Source organism: Fundulus heteroclitus, chromosome 18 (assembly GCF_011125445.2).
Source record: "Fundulus heteroclitus isolate FHET01 chromosome 18, MU-UCD_Fhet_4.1, whole genome shotgun sequence".
NCBI lineage: Eukaryota > Metazoa > Chordata > Actinopteri > Cyprinodontiformes > Fundulidae > Fundulus > Fundulus heteroclitus.
Genome location: NC_046378.1, coordinates 18106293 through 18121136, shown reverse-complemented (window position 1 = coordinate 18121136; position 14844 = coordinate 18106293). Strand labels below are relative to the sequence as shown.

The 14844-nt window shown below is 39.6% G+C and overlaps 1 protein-coding gene across 1 annotated transcript in view; it reads left to right on the top strand.

Moving 5' to 3' along the window:
* Positions 1 to 14844, top strand: part of cpda (carboxypeptidase D, a) — a 28047-nt gene that overhangs the window by 2743 nt on the left and 10460 nt on the right. Inside the window, exons 2-9 of the mRNA XM_012877351.3 lie at positions 600 to 847; positions 6425 to 6567; positions 6685 to 6854; positions 9813 to 10213; positions 10298 to 10489; positions 12234 to 12401; positions 12518 to 12627; positions 13286 to 13388. Coding sequence (XP_012732805.2) covers positions 600 to 847; positions 6425 to 6567; positions 6685 to 6854; positions 9813 to 10213; positions 10298 to 10489; positions 12234 to 12401; positions 12518 to 12627; positions 13286 to 13388 — 1535 coding nt within the window. The remainder of the gene's footprint in view (positions 1 to 599; positions 848 to 6424; positions 6568 to 6684; positions 6855 to 9812; positions 10214 to 10297; positions 10490 to 12233; positions 12402 to 12517; positions 12628 to 13285; positions 13389 to 14844) is intronic.

Genomic DNA, 14844 nt, shown 5'->3' with positions numbered 1-14844 from the left:
TTCGCAATAAAAGATCTCTGGCCTCTGCACATCCTTGCCCCAGCTGGGTTCAAATAATTAGGGAGGATGGTGTATGAGCTTCTATCCATCTGTAGAGTTCAAAGCTATAATACTAAACGTACCGAACCACATACCTAAAGCTTGGTAGCATGCATTAAAATGAACGAAAATTGAATTTCAAACCACCAGAGGTTTTGTAAACAACCCTCAACAACTTTAATTGCATTTATTGTTTTTTCCTTGATTCAACAGAGGAAGTTTTCTACAAAGCAAAACAGCAACAACAAATTGTGGCAGTTTGAGTTTCTTTTTTTGCACTTTATTACCCCAGCACTGCGAAACTTTGCTAAAATGAAAAATAAAAAGTCAGGAGACTCATATTATGTGTATTTTCCCTTTTAATTTCCATGCTTTGCCACTGAATCGGTGGCCAACGCCTGGGAATAACCGAGCCTTTCAGATACTGTAGGCCAGAGCATTCTTCTCAAAATGTAACAAATCGGGCAGTAATGTTTTTTTCTTCACAGATGACCACATTTATAGTAACTCTTAGACATCCTCTAAGTCTGCCGCTAAACCCCGCTGCCGTCTCTCCGCAGATTTGTTCTGTCGGGCAACCTGCACGGCGGGACTGTGGTCGCCAGCTACCCCTACGACGACTCTGCCGCCCACCAGCAGGAAGGCTACTACAGCCAGTCGGCGGACGACGGCCTGTTTCGCTACCTGGCGCTGGTGTACGCCCAAAATCACCCCGTGATGAAGACCGGCCGGCCTAACTGCCCAGACACCCCCAGCGAAACCTTCGACGACGGCATCACCAACGGAGCGCGCTGGTACGACGTGACAGGTGGGTAAAATCAAAACGTTGGCCGGGTTTTGTTGTGAGATTGCTTCGACCCCTTTCGTTCTGTTACCGCCCAAGTCAGCTTGGCTCGGAGCTCGGTTTTCTGGGTCGCATTCTTCCTGCTTTCAAAGAGACTTTTCAGTCTCTTGATGTTGTTGTTTTTTTATTTTTATGATGGATATAATACTTCTGCTCTCTGCGGACAGCAAACTCTTCCTAAAAATGCTTGTGCGGGGAGAGTTTTGAGTTTAGCTGTTGGACATCGTCCCGTCTGTCTAAAAAAAAAAAAAAAAACCCCAAATAAACAAGCTTGTTTCTGGCTGTTGGCTTGTTAGCGGCGTATTCAGGCTTGTGTCAGCGCACACAAGCTGCGGCGCGTTTAACACGAATAAGGTTCAAGTTATTTCAGATTGCTTGATCGAAGGCGTGACTCAGTTTTGGCTTTGATCAGGATCATGGCGGGGGGATTAATGTCTATTTTCTCCTGAGTATAATTTACATTCTAGAAAGCTTTTTTTTTTTTTTTTGTTTAATCATATCCTGTGGCATTACGCCTTTGTTTTAAATCTCTCAGTTAAAGAAAGAAGGAAGAACCTCGACAGCTTCAGTGTGTAAGACGCAAAGTCGTTAACGCAGCAGGTCTAGCTCAAATTCAGTATTCTTCAGTGTTGCCAGGTGTTTAAATAGTATGGATATCACTTTTATTTTCATATTTTTATTCAAGGTCACATCCCATTCATTCCCATGTCGCTTATCAAGAACACATAAGGAAATGTACCAATGCGTCCAGCTTGAATTTGGTTTATTAAGCCAAAACGTCTATGTTGACTTATCCAGTGTGGAGGAGGAAGCTGAGACGACGTTGTTTGAGAGCAGTAGCCTCCAGACCTAATAAACCAGCACTCTACCCGGGAGTTTAAAAGCAAGTCTGCCTGCAACTAACCACAGCAGTGCTTAAATTCTGGGTGCGTTCAAGTGGACCACGCAATCTGGCAGACTCACTGACTTTATATCACTGGAGTCCAAATGCTGATGTAGCTTCAGACTGCAGTTGCAGGAAACCACTCTGTCAGCCAAACTGGCTCAGAAACAGCGAAAAAGAGGACAAACCACTGTTGGAGGAGCCATGTTGGAGAGGCACGATCTGTGGAAATCAGCAGACGTTTCAATGCGGCACAGAACATACGAACCTAAACACCATGATGGACTTCACGCTCAGAAACAGCTGCGGTACCCTCATGGCACAGAGCCATCTGCAACATCCTTTAAGCTCAATATCTTCCTAATGTTAAAAAAAAAAAAAAAGCCAGTGGTTTCATAATAAATAAGTGTTTTAAGGCGATAGAGAGATGATAGATTGTTGGTTTTCGGTCCGGTCCTATCTCAAGTTGGATTGCCTTGTGTTAAAAACATTTTTTTTAGCTGTATAGTTCTGAAACGTATTAATTAATAGAATAATATAGTTAATGGCTGTAAGGAGAAAACACTTTCACAGTGGAAAATGCATTTTTAAAAATTGATCTTTGGTTTCGTGAATCAATCTTTAGGAAGTGATATGAGAATCGATTCAGAATTGGAAAATCGATTTTCTCAACACGTCTTCTTTTCAAGAAAATAATTTGTCTACAGCTTTAACAAGGGGCAGTTAAATAAATGTCCATATATGGAAATACTTCCTGTGTTATTGGGCCTGACTCAAAATTTTTTCTTTTTTTTTGTGTCAGAAAGGTACTTTAAAACAATACAATCTACAATGTGATTTATTTATGTTTTATACTTTAAATATTCGTAGGCGGTCTGGCTCCTAAACCTGATAATTGCAGCATATCCCTGTAAGGTCGTTGATTTTTGTCCAGCCAGTAAAGCCAGCTCATTGCCAGGGATTTAACTCAAAAGTTAATCCCACATCCTGAGCCTGTTTAGATAAATAGATTTTTGGGTTCATGAATCTATAATTTCTTCACGCCTCTTTTTCACATCTGACGTTTCGATGCTGTGAACAGTAAAATGTTGCTGCCATACTGGACTCTCTTGATTGGTTGTCATGCGAAGAAGTAATTTTTAAAAGCTGAGCTAGAAGCAACTTCTGCTTTTATTTGTCTAGTGTTTCTGTATCCTTTAGGCAGAGTAACAGTTTGTTTGCTGAAAGCCTGAAACTGAACCAGCAATCATATAGCATGTTACTCCTTTGTTTAGTTTGCTTCTACCAGGGCCGTACGTGTGTGCAGCGTTGGGTTACGGCTCAGGTTTACTCCTGCGTTCTCGAGCGTTTTTTTATAAGGACAGCCCATCAGGAGGCGACTCCCTTATGCATCAGCTCAGCAAACGTGGCCTTAGCCTGTTTTTAATTGCCTTCATAAAAACATGGCTGTCTGGAACCAGTTTATCTGCTGCTCTCCATATTCCCCTTGCTTTTAGGTTAGTCAGATTTTGTGTTTTGACCCTGTTGTTCTTCTGTTTCTCATTCTTGATCTGAATGTTTTTGCCTAATTTTTAATATATTAGGTCAAGCTATCTCATAAAGGTCGCCCTAAACTGGCACGTTTAGTGTTGCAGCTCACGATAATATAATATTACATTTCCGTTTAATGTTGCAGCTCATGATGATATAATATTACATTTCCGTTTAATGTTGCAGCTCATGATGATATAATATTACATTCCACACTTTTGGAATTACTTCAAACAAACAACTTGAAGTGATATACAATAAATAAATAAATAAATAATAATAATAATAAAAATAATAATATATATATATATATATATATATATATATATATATATATATATATATATATATATATATATATATATATATATATATATATATATAATGTGTGTCTGCAACATTAGAAAGTTGCAGAACATACCTAAACACGTTTGCCATTGAAGGCCAAAAGTGCCAACACCCTACAGAATTTTTCAATTTCTCAAATGAAATTTTATGTTTAAATAAAGCTTAATGAAAACATAAAAAAATGCATCTATAATTATAAAATGTTCAATTCACAACTAAATGATCAGTGTATAAATCCTGAACTGAAACTTGAATGTTATCTGTTAAGATAACGTGTTATTTCAGTGTTCATTTAGTTGTTTCATATCCGCTGTGCTGCCGTCCATCATGAAACGATATAAACTGTGATTATAGCGCCACAAATAGACCCGAACATTGTGCGTGTATTTAGCAGTTTTAGCCCCACGCACTGACTTAATCCTATTGGAGCAATATTATATATATAGATACATTTATGCTGCAAAACACACTAATTAAACAGTAAAATAGACAGTGAAATAGTTATAGATAGCCCTAACATGTAACATTTTAATTGATTTCCACATTTATTTATGTTTTATCTTTTTTTTTGTTGTGTAAATTTATAGAAATTTTTTAATAGCCGTAGATTAGTTTCAGTTTGAACGCATTAAAACATTCCGCATCTTTGAATATTTGTTTGAATGACTCCATTGCTCATTGAGGTAGTTACTTTTGGCCCAGGTTATTCTCAGCACTTCTTTGTCCAAATGAACCAGCAGTCAGGCAGAGACGCAAACACTGTCACGGGGACATCGAGTGAGATCATGAGAAGCCGAGACCGACTGCCTGGAGGGAGAGTCGAGAACAGATGACGGTTTTGTTTGGCAGCCAGAGCCCCGAAATAATAACCCACCTTCATGTTTCACAGTGATTCCCATCTTATCCAAACCCATAATCTCTCCACCAGGTCCAAGCATGAAGATCCCATATTCTTTTTAACCGTGCATGAATCTGAAACTGATTTTTGTTTAAATAAGTCCCCCCTTTTTTAGATTTAAAACAAATTTAAATGTCAATGAAACGCGTAGATTTGAATTGTAAAGACTATCCACACAATAATTGATAGTGAACTAAAAGCCCAGAGGAGTCTGAGGTCACTTTTCCTGTTTCTGTTTCAGCTGCTGGTTTTATTTAGAAAAGTAGATGCACCTTCTTGCCGTTTTTGATTTTTATTGCTCAGCCGTTGCAGACTTCCTGCAGCCAAAAAACCAAAAAAAGGCATCCCGGTCTAGCTCGCGCTTGGTTGCATTGTCTGGTCGGTGGTTTCCTGCTGCATTCAGGGTGTGACACTGAATCTCCTGCTGAAACAGGATACTTAAAGCCCAGGCCTCCTCGTCTGTGCGTTTGTTAAGCTTTGTGGGTGCAGGATGTTTACTTTGGTGGTTTGCTTCAGTGACATTTTAAACGCCGACGGGGATCTTGGCCCCAGACAAAAGCTAATATCTCCCGCGCTGTGTAGTTGTTCTATTGTTGCAGGTAGCTAATGATTCCCCGTCGTTACCGATTTATAGAGCCGCTGTTGTTCTCGCCATCGCTGACAGGTGAGGTATTCTAACAGCCATGTTGGGTTTGGTTGCCCTGGCACCCTGCTGTGCCTGTTGTTACCCTGGTGCTTAAAGTCTCAAAGGTGTCCAGAGAGTAAATTTCAGGACACCCTTACTTCAAATAAGTGCCAGGGTCATGTTTTCTTAAGTTGTGGGCCTCTTTTATTTTTCCCCTTTAAAACCCCCCAAAAACAAACAAAAAACTGATGGTTTAGCAAGCAGGCTAAATTAGCCATGTGTGTTTAAACAGTGAATAATAAAAGAGTATGGTTTGTTTTTTTGTTTTTCAAATTATATGTCACTATACTGAGAATATATATTTGTACTGCATTCTTCCTTTGGAATAGTCCCTTTAAAGTAAATTCACCTGTTTAAATAAATAGTGGAAGGATGTTAAAATATGTCTTCAACCAAAAGGACAACGATGGATGGGTGGGATGGACGGACGGACAGATGGATGTCCTTAATCAGTCGAGTTAAATTGAAAATGTACTCCAGCAGGATTTTATCATTCTGTAATTTTCTTTCTACAATTCAGTCATTTTGAACAACACCCCCCCCCCCCAACCTTAGTAGCAGGTTTAGCTAATGCTTATAAATGCAAATAAAATGCAAGAAGCTTCGACTTAAAGGGCCTACACAGAAGACTGATATCTAAAATCTGTGAAGACTTCCTAGAAAGTCTAAAAAGTTGATCTTCTGCATTTCAAACCTTGAAAAGTCTTACTGCCAGATCCATCCACCTACCTACCCTCTTGTTTTCTTTGCTTTTTTTTGTTGTTTTTTTTTTTGCTTCTCAGTAATTGAGACTGGAGTGAGTTTGTTCCTTTGCACAAGTTATTTCCCAGTCTTCAGTGTTTGACCCCCTTGCACTCCGACTGGTTAATGAGTTTGTAATTGTTTGACTTGGTTCCTGTGGCCACCCAGCATGCAGCCTTGCAGCTGTTCCACAGACATGACTTTACCAAAAGGTCAAATGGCTCACAAACCGTGGATGCCTCCTTGTCACTCACAGTAATAAAAATCCCTTTCCAGACTTATTCAACAGACGAAGCAAACTCAGACCTAACCAGAGGAAAGGAGGCCCCACACCACTGGGGTCGCCATGAGAAAATATCCAGTTAAATTGTTGATTCAGACAATGTTCTCCCACACGTTCCACATTTTCTATATATATAATTAGACTGTTGTTGCATGCTTATGTTTGTCTTTCAGGAGGAATGCAGGACTACAACTACCTCCACGGAAACTGCCTGGAAATCACCATGGAGCTGAGTTGCTGCAAACATCCTCGTGCTTCTGAGCTGCAAAACGAATGGCGTCTGAACAAGGAGTCCCTGCTGGCCTACATGGAGAAGGTAACGCTGTAGATATGTTTATCCCTGCTAAGACAGTGCACTATGGCTTTATCCAGTTCTGAATCTCTGATCTCTTAGTAAGAAGCCTGTCAAAGTCAAAGTACTGTTTTCTTCCAGGTACACATGGGGGTTCATGGCTTTGTGAAAGATGCAGTGAGCGGTGCCGCCCTGGGCGACGTCAGCATCGTGGTTTCTGGTATCCGCCACAACCTGACAACGGCAAAATTTGGAGACTACTACCGCCTTCTGCTCCCGGGAACGTACAACATCACAGCTGTGGCTCCAGGGTGAGTCTCTCCACATACCACAGTCGGTCCAAACTGAGGCTATTCATTAAACGACAGCACTTAAAGCCACAGTAACAGGGCTGTGAGTGGTGAAAACACAGCAAACTCTGGTTGACATTCCTTATTTCTTAATACTGTCTTTAAGTTGGTGATGAAACTCTTTTCATTGGCCTTTGAAAATAGCAGACGTAGAAGTTCAAATTCTTGTGTGAAACGTTTTAAGGGATGGCAATCACATACAGCTTAATGCAGCGTGATGAACCATGTGACAGTTTTACAACCACATCATTATTTATATTTTTTTGGGATTTTATGATAGCCTAACACAAGGTTGTGCATAGTTGGGAAAGAAAAATGAAATAACATGTGCTTTTCAATTGCTTTCTACAAAAAAGAAAGCTGAAAAGTGTGATAGGCATCTGTGTTTAGCCTCTCTGAGTCTATACTTTGCAGAACCAATACCATTACCGCTGAAGATCATTTGGAGTATATCTCCACCAGGTTTGCACAACTAGAATAGTCTTTGCTCCATCTTATGTGCAAAATAGCTCAAGCTAAGTCAGGTTGGATGGAGAGTATCTTTGAGCATCACATTTCAAGTCTTTCAATGAGGTTTGATGCAGACATTGTATCACCTGTAAACCGTTTCATATCAGCACCGGCTGCTGTTTGTTTAGGGTCTGTCATACTGGAAATTAATCTGTGGCCCAGTCTCAAGTCGTTTGCAACCTCTAACCGTTTTTTATTGCACTATTGCCCTGCAATTGGCACGATCATCTTTCCATCAACTTTCCAGCTTCCCCATCCTTCCTGGAGACCCCCCCCCCTCCACCCCCTCACCATGATACTGCCATATGTTAGTTATCTAGACAAGTAAGTTAGAGTGAACAATTTATTAGTTATTTTATCAACATATTCTCCCAAACTGTGGATCTTTGCTGCTCCTCCAAGCGTTACCATAGGTACTCGCTGGCATACCAAGTATGCCAGCGAGTTTTCCTCCATCACCCACCTTATTGGTTTAGGTGGGCAACCGTGTCTAAGTTTGCCGTTTTTTCTCTCTCTTTCATTGTGTTGGATTAAATAGAGCTCTGTGAGATGTTCAAAGCTCTAATTTTGCTTTAAACTCCTCTATAACTTTCTCTCTGACCTTTCTTGGTCTTTGTGATGCTGTTTGCTTACTAATGTTCTCTAACAAACTTCTGATGCCTTCACAGACCAGCTGCATTTATACTGAGATAAAGTTACACACAGGCGGATTCAGAAAATCCAGTACACAGGTTGTATCAGAGTAAATGGACTGAATATAAATGCCTGCCACACTTTTAAGGACTTTAGTTGTAAAATATCTTTAAAAGCATGTATAGAATTTTCTTTCACTTCATATTCTGCACTACATCATGTTGGTTTTCACACAATGGTTCAAAGAAAATACGTTGACGTTTTGTGGCTGAAGGCTGTGAATACTTCTGCAATGAGCCACGTATCCTGTCTTACTTCCTCTAAAAGTTACAGAGTAACAGTAGTTGAAAGCGAAGAAGAATGTTAAAGTTATTAGATATTTAATCCATTAACCCTTGGGTATGTTAAGTACTGCCCTGTGAATAGCCCAATTTGGCACCGACAATAGATGAAAGAGATGACTAAGCTATGCCATTCTCAAACAGCAATCTCTTCACATATATGGCATAATTTGTGACTTCCTTTCATATAAGAATTCAACTTCAAGGTAAACTCATCCCAATCAACAACTCTTTGACTAGTCTTGTACAATTTCACTAAAACTATTAAGCAAAATTAAGATGATAAAAGGAGACTAGGGAACTATGTAGGCTACGCGTGAAAGAATAAAAGTACAAAGAAAAATCGTTACGAAATCATCAATAAAATGATGCAATGATATCAAAGTTCACTGCGGATGTTTATGTTTGAGAGCCAAAGTTTTTCACTTGGCGAATTAGAAATGAGGTCAAATTAGCTTAAACTAATTTAGGACAACAGTTGGTATGTGTTCAAACCCATTCACAATACACATCAAAGAGGTAGATAAAATATTATTTTGATAAAATAAATAATAAAAGCATGATTTGCCAAATTAGATTGCAGTAACATTTTATTCTTGATATTACACAGTCATTCTTCAGGAAATAATAGATTTGAACTGGTAACTCTTAAAATGGCAAAGGGAAACCTATTTAAAGACTAGCTGAAGCTTGTCAGTTTCACCGGTAGCTAACAACAAAGCAACAAGCCTATTGGCTTCCCTTTAAGTTTCACAAAATACTGTTAATCATCATTGATATTACTATTTATGTTTTATATGAACGGTAGCAGTGCATTGTAAACATAGCAAATGTATTGTTTATGGATATACTGGTTATAGCCAGACGCTAGCTATTGGCGTAACCAGCTAACATCAGGCATAGGGTTGCCAACTGTCCCGTCTTACCCGGGGGGTCCCGTGTTTAAGCCAAATTTAAGTGTCCCGGGTGACACTCATTTTCCCGCGTTTTGACTGCAGCTTGCAATTTGTATATATGAACACTAGATGGCACTCCACACCTTACTTTCCTAGACCTACTTAAGGAAGTCACATCGCCACCTAGAGGTTGTCCGAATAGGCGTCGCCTTACGGTAGTGCTTGCCAGGTCGGGGACATTTAGTGAGTCTGGATCTTTTGAAGCTCGCCTTCGCCCCAGGCATACTGGGGGAGCCTCTGTATGGCTTGACGATGTGGCTGGCTGTTTCTCTGCGTCTCTGTTTCCACTCTTTCATATTTATGTCATGGCTGTAGTGTAGTGCACAACAAGAACATTGCTAAGAAGCTGAGTGGAGAACGTCTTGGTAATGCAGAAACCAGAATAATATTTTTGTCCTTGACACAGTTGGGACATCTAATTTTGCAATTACTGTAGATATTAAGGCATAATCGTCCTCATTGTGTCTCTCTGTATGCAGGTACCTACCGATGACAGTCAACAGTGTCCAGGTCATTGATGGGAAACCCACTGAGCTTAACTTTAATTTACAGCCTTTAGTCAATGAGGCTGGAGGCAGTACCCCCCAATCCACAACCTCAGCTCCATCTACCAAGCATCTTATTATTCCTACCACAGAGGCTTACAACAGCACCCAGACTCAGGCTGCTCCCAGCAGCACTCCATTCCTTTCACCTGATCATAAACCCATCCATCCAAAGGAGTTTCGTCACCACAACTATGCAGACATGGAGCTCTTCTTGCGCAAGTATGCCAGCGAGTTTTCCTCCATCACCCACCTTTACTCTATCGGCCGCTCTGTACAAGACCGGGAGCTGTACGTGATGGTCATCTCGGACAACCCTAAAGTTCACGATCAGGGTGAGTGGCAAACGTGCATAATATATGCACTGCGGGTATGTATATTGTTAATAAATTCATTTTCTTTCTCTTTGTGTCTTTCAGGGGAGCCAGAGTTCAAGTATGTGGGCAACATGCACGGAAATGAGGTGGTGGGAAGAGAGCTCCTGCTCAACCTCATTGAATTTCTTTGTCGCAACTACGGCACTGATCCTGAGGTCACTCAGCTGGTGAAAAACACTCGGATTCACATCATGCCCTCCATGAACCCTGATGGCTATGAGATTGCTGAGGAAGGTAAGAGAAATGGATGCAAGCATGCGATCTAAAACTCCTGGAGACTTAACCCGTATATTTTCTGTAACCTAAGAACTTTTTATATGCATTTTTGGTAAATATATTGCTTTCAGATGGTCGAGGGTAAGTAATATTCCTCTCCCACTTGCACTGCCTAATGGCCTTGAATTTCAATGCTATACAAAGCGTAGCTATTGTCATATCCATTGTATCCGATATTGTAACATGCAAACATTAGATCTCCATTGAAGACATGGCCAAATAAACAGTGACATGATTGTTTTAACTCAGAGATAATACATATAATGCACATAGGTGCCCTGCTATCAAACAAATACATGCTACATAAATGCCATTGAAATGACCCAATAATTGCATGTATTAGTCTCATGCTACGCTATGCAGACACTCTGTCTTCACTGATGAAGATTTGCTCACCAAACTGAACCTGCTCACATGGCAGGGAAGTTGGGACAGTTTTTTGAGTAATTCAGCTAATAATTATTTGAGCACTTGAGGGAACTCATAGACTGTGTATAGAGCCCAGAACTTGCAGCACAAGATGGTCAGGTGGTTATTAAGTATGGAAATTGGGGGACTACAACACCACAGCACAAAGTATTTGCACTGTTCTTATGCAGGGGCATACTGTCAATTTCCTAACATGTTATTTCTTGCACAATGACACAAATGTAACCATAATCTACACACATACTTCCTAAATGTGACAGGACTTGATGCTTCCTTAAATATGCCTTATGTCACCTTGTTCAGACCCACTAAAGCATTTTTTGAGCAGTAATTGACTGTTCCAACAACTGCTGTCACTTTTAAAGCTTTCATGTAGGACAATTGCAAAACCTCTCAGATTGTAGTTGTATTTTCAAATGTTTTAGATTTCTGTCTAGCATTTTTTAAAACCAATCCTACAAAAACACATGATTAATACAACAACGCATAAGTCTTGAAGCGGGCTCCTGTTGCAACCAAAACTCTAACAAGCTCAATGTTTTTCATGACTTATCAAGCACGGGCATACGTTTAAAGAAAATGTAGGCCAAAAATAACACAAAGCAGCTTTAGCTGAAAAGTGTTTGTAAGTTTCCATACCTAATAAGATACCAGTTTGTAGTAAGTATGGAAACTTACCAAGGACCTGGTGGTTCTCACTCTTGGTCCTTTTGACACTTCTATTGAACAATTGTCAACTGGTTGACTTGGCCAATTCAGACCTTTAGCTTAATGTCTCTGTAATCTGTGTGTGTTCATGTCAGTCTAGATGCCTGGGATGTTTGACCGCTCTTTTGTTTTAAATTGGAGGCCGTTTCACCTTATAGACACAAAACAAATTTTCAATGTTTTTTTAAGCGACTCTCAAACAAATGTCTTATAACAAGTCTAAACCATAATACTGACATTGCCATGTTTCAACAGAGTTCTAGTAATTATTTTAAAGTTGGGTTTAAAAAAAAATCATCAATTTCTTAACAAACATTTGGCTACAAAGAAAAAGGTATTGGACAAATGTAGCTGTTCTTCATGCCCTTAAATGCTGTATCCCTTCTTATTGTGCAATTCATGTTCCCTCTTCCAATTTGTATTTATTTTTTGAGTAGTTCTCTGTGAGACTACATCCTTTAGTCAATAATTACCTCAGGTGTGCAAAAGGAAGTGAAATTGAAGCGCAAACCTTGAAGCAGGAACACGCATTAGTCACTCATTACCCGCGTTTGCTCCTCCGTAGGTGACGCAACGGGCGAGAAAGGACGGAACAACAGCAACAATTATGATCTGAACCGCAACTTTCCCGACCAGTTTGTCAGCATCACAGAACCCAGGCAGCCAGAGACAATAGCCGTCATGAACTGGTTAAAGAGCACCCCGTTTGTTTTGTCTGCAAACCTCCATGGAGGTAAAAAAAAAAAAGTCTTCCAGTGTAAAACCATTTGTTTATTTTAAATTTTGTATATTTTTTTATTTACATTTTTATGCTTCACAATTTTAAACTTTTGTTTTTGTGAAATTCAGGCTCACTTGTGGTCAACTACCCCTTCGATGACGACAAAGATGGAATTACTCATTATAGCCGGTCGCCTGATGATTCAGTATTTAAGCAGGTGGCCAAAGCATACTCGCAGGTAACCAAATCTCTTTCAGGCTAAAACAATATGTACTCCTATTTTTATCGGCATGTACAGTCTCTAGGAGAAGTATTAATACCCCTTCAACTTTTGCTGCTTTTGTCTTTTATAAATCCTAACAAATTTCATCAAAGTACGATTGTATTTGCTAGAAAAGACCAACACAAAGCAGGGCCTAATTGGGATGTGGAAGGAAAATGATAAGGTTTATAAATGTTTTATACAAATTAAAATCCAAAAAGTGTCACAAGCATTTGTATCGGGCCAATGTCCTGTTGGAAAGTGAACCCCCATCCTAGTTTGAAGTCTGTCGTAGTCTCCAACTGTTTTTTTTCTTCCAGGATTGCCTTGAATTTAGCTCCATCCATCTGTATCATTTGTAAAAAAAGAAAAAAATCTTTAAAACACTGTATATTTTCTTCTGCTTAAGAGCTCAGTGCTAATTGGTGTTGGTCTGTCATATAAAATCCGCATTGAATAGTTTGTTGTTACAATATGACAGACAAAAAAAAAAAAAGAGGTGTGAATACTTTTGCGAGGTATGATCTTTCTCTCTGATCTGGGGGAAGGGGGTGGGGGGGGGGGATCTTAGTTTTAAACATGAACACAATAGTAGCCATTGTTTTGTTGTGACTAGTGTTGAATTTGTGTGCAGGAAAATCCTCTTATGCACAAAGGACACCCTTGTGCGGACCTGTACCCTAGGGAATATTTTGCGGATGGCATCGTTAATGGAGCCCAGTGGTACACAGTTCCCGGTAGGCCTTTGGTCTCTGTTGCTCAGAGCCCCTCTAAAGCACTTCATTTAACATGATTAAGGTTTTTTTTCTAGATTTGAAATCTCACCATCCCACTCCAGTTTTTTTTTTATGTCTAAACGTTACCGTAATGAACTTAAAGATGCATTAATCTAGAAGGTTCAAAGATGGCTGCCATGTTTTGACCTCCCAAATTACAGCACTGACGTTGATGCACCCTGGTACTGCAATGCAAAATGTAAAGAGCAAGGACTGAAACACTTTTTTTTTTTTTTAGATAACCTGGTTCCTTTACAACTTTGACGTTGTTATATCATAGATACCAAAAATCCATAACCAGGTTGCAGTCAGTATGAAAGATGTATAAATACCGCTGTTTAGAAGCCACAACATCTCTATGTACTCTCACCAGCGTTGTATACGTGAACATGTATGTCCCCACTTTTATTTTTGCTTTTGTGTGACATCTAAACGTGTCAGATCATTAAACCTATTTTAATATCAGATTAAGATACTGTCTGAGAGTAAAAAAAAAAATGCTGTTTCAAATGTTCATTAATAGGATAAGGAAACCGCCCTAGCAAACCTGCCCCTCAGTGCGTAATTTTCCTCGCTTAAGGTCAGTGTTCATGATAAAAAGATAAGACAGAAACTTTGCAAAAGCTTACATCAGTGGGAGAGTTACAAGGTGAGAACCACAGCACATTCTGACCCGTCTCACATTCACCCCCCCCCCCCAAAAAAAAATACACAAGTAGACCAAAGTGAAACTTCTTAAGGAAGGTGTGAGACCTCATCATCCTTAACCTCGAGTTCACCGGGGTCATACAGCAGGTCGTTGATGCAAATCACGCCAGCTTTGCCACTTCTGAACGTTGCAAGTAAATAAAATTAAGGTTTTGGAGTGGCCTATTTAAAGTCCAGTCTTAAATCCATTACTAAAAAAAACAACAACAACTGTGGCAGAATTAAAGCAATTTGTCTAAGAAGATTTGGCAAAGACGTCTCCAAGCGACGTAAAAAGACTCGTTGCCAGTTGTTGCCGATACTTGATCGTAGTCGTCGCCACCACCAAGGAGGGCATCCAAACCATTTATTAGGTTTAGGTGGCATTTACTCAGTCACATAGGGCCAGGTTGGTTTCCATAACTATTCACCTTTTTATATGTTAATTTAACATTTGAAAACAGAGATTTGTATTTAATTAGGTTTCTTCTGTCTAATATTTTTTTGGTAATCTGACACATTCAAGTGTGACAAAAAAGCAAAAACACGAGTGATCTGTTAGAAGTATAATACTTTACAGTGCTGTACTCTCTTCCTCTTAGTATTATTCCCTTGCTAAATTGTGAATAGAACAATATTGCATCAAGCAAATAAGACCATAAACTCCCTAAGGAAACGTTTTTCTAGTCCTGTGAGAGAAATCAGTTATTTTCTTGTTAAAATGTGTATC